This window comes from Tachypleus tridentatus, chromosome 2 (assembly GCF_004210375.1).
Source record: "Tachypleus tridentatus isolate NWPU-2018 chromosome 2, ASM421037v1, whole genome shotgun sequence".
NCBI classification, from domain to species: domain Eukaryota; kingdom Metazoa; phylum Arthropoda; class Merostomata; order Xiphosura; family Limulidae; genus Tachypleus; species Tachypleus tridentatus.
The window spans coordinates 152233040-152245162 of NC_134826.1; the positions used below are offsets into that span (position 1 = coordinate 152233040).

At 31.6% G+C, this 12123-nt stretch overlaps 1 protein-coding gene across 3 annotated transcripts in view; it reads right to left on the bottom strand.

Annotated features, from left to right (window-relative positions):
* Positions 1-1162: 1162 nt before the first annotated feature.
* LOC143245379 (trafficking protein particle complex subunit 13) overlaps positions 1163-12123 on the bottom strand; it is a 38749-nt gene continuing 27788 nt past the window's right edge. For all 3 annotated transcript variants that reach the window (XM_076491648.1, XM_076491647.1, XM_076491649.1), the window contains exons 7-11: positions 9441-9565; positions 6199-6400; positions 4273-4373; positions 2316-2469; positions 1163-1537 (exon numbers count right to left, since the gene is read on the bottom strand). In XM_076491648.1, the coding sequence (XP_076347763.1) occupies positions 1436-1537; positions 2316-2469; positions 4273-4373; positions 6199-6400; positions 9441-9565 (684 nt within the window). In that variant the 3' untranslated portion in view covers positions 1163-1435. The remainder of the gene's footprint in view (positions 1538-2315; positions 2470-4272; positions 4374-6198; positions 6401-9440; positions 9566-12123) is intronic.

Below are 12123 nucleotides of genomic sequence, written 5' to 3' on the forward strand. Positions count from 1 at the left end.
GTAGTGATGGTAACTTACAATTATGTATCATGTTGATGACTCAATGTGTATTCATTTGGAAAAACTTGTTTGAAACTTTTCTATTGTAATTTGTTTTGTTTTTTTACTTTATTTACTGGATACACTGTTAATTTTTATTTTTTTCTTTGCTCTAGTTATTTGTGAGTAATGCTCATAGTTTTATTTTATTTTAGATTTGTGTTTGCACTTAACCCCTTCCCTGAGTAATGATGATGATAACAGACAGTTTGTTCAGTTAATGTATTTCAAGTCATAACAGTTCACACCTTCAGCTATCCCATTTCCTCTGATCACTGGTACTTTCACTTCTACCTACTGCAAGTTCTGTACTTTGATACATACAGCCCTCTATTTTCATACACCAAAGAAATCAAACATCCAAAAACACTTAAGTATGTCACAAATAACTAAAGGGATTTTAAATCTTCTGAAAATTATACAGCTCAATAAGACTTAAGTATGGACACACTTTTCAGGTCGTGATAATGTTGTATCAACTAGAAATATTAACAAGTAATGACTTCGGTCCTTAACCTCTGCTACCAAAGGTGGATAAATGTTTTCATACTTTGTGTGTGTTTTTAACCATAATTTTTAGAAAATGGCCATACAAATTTGGGTGAAAGTTGGCATACATTTGGACTATAACCCAACTTGGAAATGTTTAGTTTTTGAATGGTCAAGGTCATGAAACCCAAAATATCCTTATCTGTTAACATAGAGACCAACTTTTAACAGTATTTTTGCTGTATGTTTCAGTTAAGTGTTTGGATTTTCATAAAATATGATGAACATATGAATAACATTATTCTTCATTATCCTCCCAAAAATGGTTCAAATCCATCGATAAAGGCAAACATACAAAAACATATTCATATTTTCTGAGAGCCAAACATGATCAATGCTCCATAGCTGAGGTATGCAGTCTACTCAACTCATAACCTAAGGGTCACCGGTTTGTTACACCAAGCATGCTCATCTGCTGTGGGGGCATTATAACGTGACAGTCAATTCCACTATTCATTAGCCAAATAGTAGTCCAACAGTTGGTGTTGGGTGGTGATGACTAGCTGCCTTCCATCTAGTCTTACACTGTTAAATTAGGAATGTTTTTTTCATAAAAGAAACAAGAAATTCTAGCTGTCTCTTTATAACTTGGTCTTTATTATGTTTAATGTACAAAACTCCCATTCTGTCTGTACAGCTATATGTATGAAGAAATCTACAATGACTAAACATGATAAATTACATTTTTCCCATTATACTACATTAATATGATTTTAAATACATAAAACTTCAAATTAATTAACACACAAAACTTACATTTACTTGTTTATTTACAAGCTTTATAAATATTACTAAATTAGCCATAAACTCCCCACCAGTAATATTTTTTTTAACTAAACAAGAAGTTCTATGTTGGAATTTCATCCGAATTTACAAACACTTGAGCAATGTCATCATAATCATACATTCGTTTCAAGAAAACATCCGTCAATCTGATCCCAGATACCACCTAGAGGAAGTAAGAACACAGGATTTATCTTTCACAAATAAATCCATCTCTGTAGTAATAAATAACTCAGCAGTTAAGGATATTACATACAAATACCAATCTAAGTACAGAGATTTATAGTCAGTTCCATTGCACTTGAATCCAGATTTTAATTATCAACAATTCTCCTAACAGCTATTTATCTAAACACAAATGTTAAATAGTAAAGATCTTACCATACTCTTATCTATATAAACAGTGAACCTCTTACCTTAATCACATCTACATAAACAATAAACCTCTTAATTTACTCATAACTTTTTAACAGATTGTTGCTCCTTACATGAACACCAGTTCTTTCAGGTTGTTCCTCCAAACCTTTCCACTCAGAAGATGTATTCACTGGTGTTTGCCCTTACCTGAACACCAGTTTTAACTGGTTCTTCCTCCACACCTTTCCACTCAGAAGATACATTCACTGGTATTTGTTCTTACATGAAATCCAGTTCTAACTGGTTCTTCCTCCACACCTTTCCACTCAGAAGATACATTCACTGGTGTTTGCCCTTACCTGAAAACCAGTTCTAACTGGTTCTTCCTCCACACCTTTCCCCTCAGAAGATACATTCACTGATATTTGTTCTTACATGAAATCCAGTTCTAACTGGTTCTTCCTCCACACCTTTCCACTCAGAAGATGTATTCACTGGTGTTTGCCCTTACCTGAAAACCAGTTCTAAGAGGTTGTTCCTCTAAACCTTTCCTCTCGGAAGGTGTATTAATTTAGGTTTGTCCTTACCTGAATACCAGTTCTAACTGGTAAAGCTGTCAGATTTAGTTCAACACTAGCACCAGGTTCAAGCTTTCCTAACCCACGTCCTGATACTCCCTGCCACCATAATCCCTGGCTAATCTTATTGTCTAGTGTAAGGACAAGGTCCATTGTGCGCTCACTACAATGGAAACAATTACAGTTTTCTCTATCTTCTAAACATATATCATTGTTATGTAAACTAAAAAGAAATTTATTTTTACCTTGGAATAAGAGAATTTTACTTACAATTCCATAGTAGAAGAAAAAAAGTATCAAGATTTACCAAATATACTTGAAACAAACAAACAAAAAATATACATATATATTCAAAATAAGCAAACGTGTAGACATTTCTTTTTCGACAAACACAGAATATAATAAGAAACCAAAACCATATTAACCTTATTGCCATGAGTATTCTCTACTGCACATGACACTAGGTTTTAGTGTGTTACATTCAAAATTTTATAAACTACTTTTTGTTTATGTTATACCAATAAGAACAGCATAAAATCAAAGCTAATAATACATATTTTAATAATATATAAAATTACATTATTAAATTTACAAGGAAATATAAAGAATAGTCATTTAGATTTATTTCAATTTTAATGGTTACTAGATCGGTCAAATTGACCGATTCCATTTAGTTTTAGAATTCACAGAAAGGAAATTTGAGATTTGTGAGATGAGGAAAAGTATTTTTAATTTTAACATGAAAATTACGTTACATATGGACTATTCAAAATATATGCTCAACATATTCATGAACAAATCTTTATTTTATTAAATATACTTCACTAAGGAACGTCATTTTGTTTGAAAAGATTTATAATATTAACCAAAATACTGCACAATTTTTTGAAGACATGTACACTATACTGAAAGTTAGAAGTATTAAATCTATAAAGACTTTAAACGAGTGCAATGAGGTCAGGTGGTAAGTCAAATAGGCCAAGCCTTTGTTGAGAGAGTTAATACAAATGTCTCTATGTTTAATACCACCCCAAATTACCACTCGTTCCAGAGAACAGAAACTGGTGATGTTTACAGTTAGTGTTTAACTTAAAATACCACCACTTTTTAGATCAAATGTTATGTCCAAGAGTGCTGACAGAAATTAATAAAATCCCTATCAGTTCAGCATTTTCAAAAGGTTACTTAATAAGATCATGAGGCAGACAGTGCAAACAGAATATTCTATAATCTTACTTCACTTTAGTTACACCTGGTACTGGTAAATCTAGTGGTACATGTAAGTGTGATTATATATAATTAGTGATATGTGCGAGTGTGGTGTGTATATATACTAATGGTACATGTAAGTGTGATTATATATAATTAGTGATATGTGCGAGTGTGGTGTGTATATATACTAATGGTACATGTAAGTGTGAAGTGTGGTGTGTATATATACTAATGGTACATGTAAGTGTGATTATATATAATTAGTGATATGTGCGAGTGTGGTGTGTATATATACTAATGGTACATGTAAGTGTGATTATATATAATTAGTGATATGTGCAAGTGTGGTGTGTATATATACTAATGGTACATGTAAGTGTGGTATAAGTAAAACTTGTGTTATATGTAAGTCTGTATGAGCTTTAACTGTACTTATACATACATTCTCTTAATGAGAACTTGTTTCAATAAACTGAGGTTTAGTAGTTGGAAGTTTGCATGCCACACATCCATCTTCATCACAACTTTATATGTCTTACTTTGAACAAGATGCACTGTTTGTCAGCCTGAAGGAAATATTGTGAAATATAATAAACATTCTACAAATTAAAATCTTTTGTGTGTGTAATTCCATCATAACCACAAATTCTTGTACATTTTTGCCACTTGGAACCTTTGTTCTCTAGTTGTCAAGGGCATAAATTAACATGCACTTTGAATTACTCTATTTTAACAAAGGAACCAAAACCCTTACCAAGTATTCCAGACTCTAAATCCAATGAGGAAGGCCTTCTCCAAAGTGACCATACTTGGAATTTCTTCAATTACTAGTCTAATATCCCCATAGCCTGGAGCCTAACATAAAAGTAATATGTACAATAAATTTGTAAAAAAATAAAGTAGAAATACTGGCAAAGGTTGTGATTTAATTGTAAAAAGTTCGCTAATAATCTACAGGGTGGCCCATAAGTCCATACCCATCCATATATCTTATGTATCCAGTGTATCTGTGTGCTGTCCCTCATTCTCGCTGCATAATATTATGCAACACCATGTTCTGTGAGACATTTTCCTCAACTTAGCAGGGGTTATTGTTCCAAATGCCGCAGTAACAGCTGCCTTCAACTCATCATTAGTATTATAACGTTGTTTAGAATAACATATCAATGGGTAGGGACTTACGGGCCACCCTGTATAATAAAAAATTATAAGGGGTTTGAAAAAAAATGTAGCTGATTTGTTTATCATAAATTTAAACAACGATAAAGATAATATAAACCTCTAACATGAAGGCTGTAGAAAACATTAATATATAATTTATACAAAACACTAAACTAGAGAATTGTAAACATGATAAAATCATAATTTGTAAAGACAGTAGTGTACGTTCTGTACAATTCAGTAACGTAAAGACAACAATGTATATTGTATACAAGTCAGTAACGTAAAGAGAGTAGTGTATGTTCTGTACAAGTTGGTAAAATAAAGACAACTGTATGTTCTGTACAAGTCAGTAATATAAAGACAACTGTATGTTCTGTACAAGTCAGTTCACATCAATTAATAAAGTAAAAGGAGATATTTGTTTATACAGTTATGGTACGATATACAACTCAGAGATTCGACAATAACAAATATTTTACATACAAGTCCTAAGTAAAACACAAAGTTCAAAAAACAGCTCAAATATCCTGCATGTCATCATTCACAGGAAAGAAGGAAAAACTATAATCCAAACAAGAAAATTAGTGTGTTAGCATCTCTTTGACTAACTGTAATTCATATCTTAACTTATCAATAGTGTACCTATAAAATTTATGAAACTGCTGATTATTTGTTTATATATGTTACCAATGGCATGACCACTGGTTTTATGTCTAACATTTCACTTCTGTATGAATACATTACAAGTCCTTAATACTTGGAGTTTAAATGAACACATGGAAATCTTTTGTACACCTTGGTTATAGGTGAACATGCCAAGTCTTTGACACCTTGGTATTATGTGAACACACTGTGAGCCCTTAGCAACTTGGTTACATGTGAGCAAACCATGTCTTTAACACCTTGGTTTCATGTGCACAGTGTCCAAGCCCTTAACAACTGGGTTATATGTGATCATACCAAATCTCTTAACACCTTGGTTTCATGTGCAGGTCCTGAACACATGGATTTTACATAGGTAAAATGCTTTTAAAATCTTCATGTAGCATGTGTATCTGCACCTTGTACATCTTTGTATTTATGTATAATAGCAGTGACAAACTTTAGAACGTGTTATGATAATGTTACTTCTAATAAAATATCAATATTTTCATATATCCCTCTACTTTACAAACAAAACAGAAAACATACTCAATTTGCAGTTTTTTCATAACATTTTATAACAAAAAACAAGCTTTTCAACAATTTTAAAAAACAAAAACAAGTTGTAACTGTATGGAACACAATAAAATAATCACTAGAACATACGAAATACTCATAGAATATTCTACCATTAATATTCATTATTTCAAAATAAAATAATCACTAGAACATACGAAATACTCATAGAATATTCTACCATTAATATTCATTATTTCAAAATAAAATAATCACTAGAACATACGAAATACTCATAGAATATTCTACCATTAATATTCATTATTTCAAAATAAAATTGTTCAAAGTTAACAGCTACCATTCTTTCCAACTGAGATGTCTGAAGCCGACCTCTCTCACCCATGCTTGACCTCCACACGATGTCAAGTTTACCAATGCTGGTGACACCTTTCAGCAGAATTTTATCTCCTTCCCTTTCTGCTCTAGGAGTCAAGCAGAAGAGATACTGACGGCTATCCAATGGATTGAGACAATTAACTTCTCCAAACACTAGACTCGAACTGTCAATAAATTGTGAAAGGTTAACTACACATTATTAGAACAGATTTTAAACACACTTAAAGATTAACTATACAATATTAGAACTATGTTTCACACACTGAAAGATTAACTATACAATATTAGAACAATTTTTAAACACACTGTGGAAGGTTAACTACACATTATTAGAACAATGTTTCAACATACTGTGGAAGGTTAACTACGCATTATTAGAACAATGTTTCAACATACTGTGGAAGGTTAACTACGCATTATCAGAATGATTTGCATAGATAACGGAATAACGTGTTCAACACCTATATAATTGGATAATGGCAAATTCACAACCATATTACTGTGTAGCAATGGTACAGTTACAAGAGAAATTTCCAACCACTTAAAAGTACAGCAATATCACAGGTAGAGTTAAAGCAATATAATGTGTAATCACTTCTAAACACACAGAAGACATCATGAAACACAATATCACAGGTAGAGTTAAAGCAATATAATGTGTAATCACTTCTAAACACACAGAAGACATCATGAAACACAATATCACAAGTAGAGTTAAAGCAATATAATGTGTAACCACTTCTAAACACACAGAAGACATCATGAAACACAATATCACAAGTAGAGTTAAAGCAATATAATGTGTAACCACTTCTAAACACACAGAAGACATCATGAAACACATGAAGCACAATATCACAGGTAGAGTTAAAGCAATATAATGTGTAACCACTTCTAAACACACAGAAGACATCATGAAACACATGAAGCACAATATCACAGGTAGAGTTAAAGCAATATAATGTGTAACCACTTCTAAACACACAGAAGACATCATGAAACACAATATCACAAGTAGAGTTAAAGCAATATAATGTGTAACCACTTCTAAACACACAGAAGACATCATGAAACACATGAAGCACAATATCACAGGTAGAGTTAAAGCAATATAATGTGTAACCACTTCTAAACACACAGAAGACATAGAATTAAAGCAATATAATGTGTAACCACTTCTAAACACACAGAAGACATCAAAACACAATATCACAGGTAGAGTTAAAGCAATATAATGTGTAACCACTTCTAAACACACAGAAGACATCATGAAACACAATATCACAGGTAGAGTTAAAGCAATATAATGTGTAACCACTTCTAAACACACAGAAGACATCATAAAACACAATATCACAGGTAGAGTTAAAGCAATATAATGTGTAACCACTTCTAAACACACAGAAGACATCATGAAACACAATATCACAGGTAGAGTTAAAGCAATATAATGTGTAACCACTTCTAAACACACAGAAGACATCATGAAACACAATATCACAGGTAGAGTTAAAGCAATATAATGTGTAACCACTTCTAAACACACAGAAGACATCATGAAACACAATATCACAGGTAGAGTTAAAGCAATATAATGTGTAACCACTTCTAAACACACAGAAGACATCATAAAACACAATATCACAGGTAGAGTTAAAGCAATATAATGTGTAACCACTTCTAAACACACAGAAGACATCATAAAACACAATATCACAGGTAGAGTTAAAGCAATATAATGTGTAACCACTTCTAAACACACAGAAGACATCATGAAACACAATATCACAAGTAGAGTTAAAGCAATATAATGTGTAACCACTTCTAAACACACAGAAGACATCATGAAACACAATATCACAGGTAGAGTTAAAGCTATATAATGTGTAACCACTTCTAAACACACAGAAGACATCATAAAACACAATATCACAGGTAGAGTTAAGGCAATATAATGTGTAACCGCTTCTAAACACACAGAAGATATCATGAAACAATATCACAGGTAGAGTTAAAGCAATATAATGTGTAATCACTTCTAAACACACAGAAGACATCATGAAACACAATATCACAGGTAGAGTTAAAGCAATATAATGTGTAACCACTTCTAAACACACAGAAGACATCATGAAACACAATATCACAAGTAGAGTTAAAGCAATATAATGTGTAACCACTTCTAAACACACAGAAGACATCATAAAACACAATATCACAGGTAGAGTTAAAGCAATATAATGTGTAACCACTTCTAAACACACAGAAGACATCATGAAACACAATATCACAGGTAGAGTTAAAGCAATATAATGTGTAACCACTTCTAAACACACAGAAGACATCATGAAACACAATATCACAAGTAGAGTTAAAGCAATATAATGTGTAACCACTTCTAAACACACAGAAGACATCATAAAACACAATATCACAGGTAGAGTTAAAGCAATATAATGTGTAACCACTTCTAAACACACAGAAGACCTCATAAAACACAATATCACAGGTAGAGTTAAAGCAATATAATGTGTAACCACTTCTAAACACACAGAAGACATCATGAAGCACAATATCACAAGTAGAGTTAAAGCAATATAATGTGTAACCACTTCTAAACACACAGAAGACATCATGAAGCACAATATCACAGGTAGAGTTAAAGCAATATAATGTGTAACCACTTCTAAACACACAGAAGACATCATGAAACACAATATCACAGGTAGAGTTAAAGCAATATAATGTGTAACCACTTCTAAACACACAGAAGACATCATAAAACACAATATCACAGGTAGAGTTAAAGCAATATAATGTGTAACCACTTCTAAACACACAGAAGACATCATAAAACACAATATCACAGGTAGAGTTAAAGCAATATAATGTGTAACCACTTCTAAACACACAGAAGACATCATGAAACACAATATCACAGGTAGAGTTAAAGCAATATAATGTGTAACCACTTCTAAACACACAGAAGACATCATGAAACACAATATCACAGGTAGAGTTAAAGCAATATAATGTGTAACCACTTCTAAACACACAGAAGACATCATGAAACACAATATCACAGGTAGAGTTAAAGCAATATAATGTGTAACCACTTCTAAACACACAGAAGACATCATGAAACACATTATGTACAAAAACCATCAGCTTAACATGACAGAAGCTGTCATTGAGAATTCTCACCCATTATCTAACATATTCAGCTGACGAGCAGTGAAATTCTGAGATGGTTCTAATGAGACTCGTTCCAAACAAATAGGAATAGAAGTGATGTTCTGGAGTTGTGCTTCCAAGTAAACTTCATCGGACTACAGTAAAAATGTAAGTATAATAAACTTTTGTCCTTCATTAAACATTTCACAAACAATTTTATATGAGCTTTGGATTAACCACATACTGTATACTCCTACACCGTTCTTCAGCCAATCAAATTAAAGTAAATAGGTATAAGCCTCAGTTTAAGTAAAAAATACACATATAATTAAAGTTTATTCATGGAAAAATTCAAAACAGAACATGATTCATTTAGTGTTCAGTATGATTTAAATGTAATAATAAAGAAAATTATTTTTCTCTGGATACTTTATTGAAAAGTAAATAAAATATATTTGACAACATAATCAAGCTACTTCCTACATCTTGAACTATTACCATAGAGTTAAGCTGCTAGTTATGGTAAGCTAAGCACCAATCAACATCAAATTTTATCTGAGGTTAGATATAGGCAATTAGTAATATTTGATATTCAATTAATCAAGGGCTGTATTAATCAATTAGTCCATGATATATAGCAGCAAAGAAAGAAAAGCTGATTGTGAGTTGCTTTCTCTCTAACCAGCACTAGGAGTGGAAAACCCAAGTTGGTTATGGGAGCTGTTTTCTTTCTACTTAATGTTTGTAAATACAATGATAGATAGCATCAGTATGTTTACCATAATAGAAACAAGAAAAAAAAAATTAGCAACAACTGGAATGAGCCTGATATCCTAGAATCACGAGATTTATCATCTCTAATCATTGTATATTAACACACTTGAAATTAAAAACAAAATAGCTTATAAGGTTAGAACTGTATAAGTAGTCTATTATGTAGCTTTGTGTTTAAAAACATGTAAACATAATACCAATGTTTTGTTTCTTTGGTTAGAAAGTTGGAATAATTAAAAATAGTAGTAACAGAAACCCTCACTTGGATCAATAAACTGTTGGAATAATTAAAAATAGTAGTAAGAGAAACCCTCACTTGGAATAATGAACTGTTTGAATAATTAAAAATAGTAGTAAGAGAAACCTTCACTTGGATCAATGAACTGTTGGAATAATTAAAAATAGTAGTAAGAGAAACCCTCACTTGGATCAATAAACTGTTGGAATAATTAACAATAATAGTAAGAGAAACCCTCACTTGGATCAATAAACTGTTGGAATAATTAAAAATAGTAGTAAGAAAAACCCTCACTTGGATCAATAAACTGTTGGAATAATTAAAAATAGTAGTAAGAGAAACTGTCACTTGGATCAATAAACTGTTGGAATAATTAAAAATAGTAGTAAGAGAAACCCTCACTTGGAATAATGAACTGTTGGAACAATTAAAAATAGTAGTAAAAGAAACCCTCACTTGGAATAATGAACTGTTGGAATAATAAAAAACAGTAGTAACAGAAAACATCACTTGAATCAACGAACTGTTGGAATAATAAAAAACAGTAGTAACAGAAAACATCACTTGGATCAATGAACTGTTGGAATAATAAAAAACAGTAGTAACACAAACCTTCACTTGGATCAACAAACTGTTGGAATAATAAAAAACAGTAGTAACAGAAAACATCACTTGAATCAATGAACTGTTGGAATAATAAAAAACAGTAGTAACAGAAACCATCACTTGGATCAACGAACTGTTGGAATAATAAAAAACAGTAATAACAGAAACCATCACTTGGATCACTTAACTGCATGAATAATCAAAATCATTAACTTCATACATGATAAGCATACATGATGAGCAAATTTGGATGTGATTTTCGTGATCAGCAGCCAAAAATCTATAAGAAACACCCAGCAGTGTTCAAGAAGCATAAACTTTGTTGTGCAGTGTTATATTTATCAATATAGGTATAAAGGTGTTTCTTTGTATTGATTTATTTTGGGCTTGAGTTCTTGTATAAGTAAGGCTTCTTTAATTTTGTGTTTGTTTATGTTTGTTTCTTTATTTAATATTTGGGTGTTTTCAATGGTTATGTTTTAGAAAAATGGAAACCAAATTCAAAGAACACAAAAAGTCACCTTCACACGTTTTCGAACACTGCAAATCAAACACAACATAATCATAGAAAACACCCAAATACTAAATAAAGAAACAAACATAAACAAACACAAAATTAAAGAACCCTTACTTATACAACAATTCAAGCCTAAAATAAATCAATACAAAGGAACACCTATATTAATAAATATAATCAAATATCTAAGCACGCCCTCTACATTCCTACACTCAGTTACACAACTCCCTTCAAATATGTGGTCAGCTATTGGTCAGTTACCTCTTTCTTTCTTTGTGAACCATGAGGATGACCGAAAAAGGTCGAAACATTGTTCGCTCCTCTACATAAAGCATTTACTCGACCCAAACTAGCTGTTTTTACATATATAAAGTTGATTTCTACAAAAATAAGCATACTTATTAGCACTGTTTCTAAACAACTCATGTAAAAATAACAATAAAATAAAAAAATGAAGAAATTAATACACACATTGGAATAACTTGTAATGAATTAACACAAACAGCTGTATGCTTTGATAATATATTAGAAAATTAAATCACTTACAAGGTAATCCTAGGCAGTCAGAAACCAAGGTT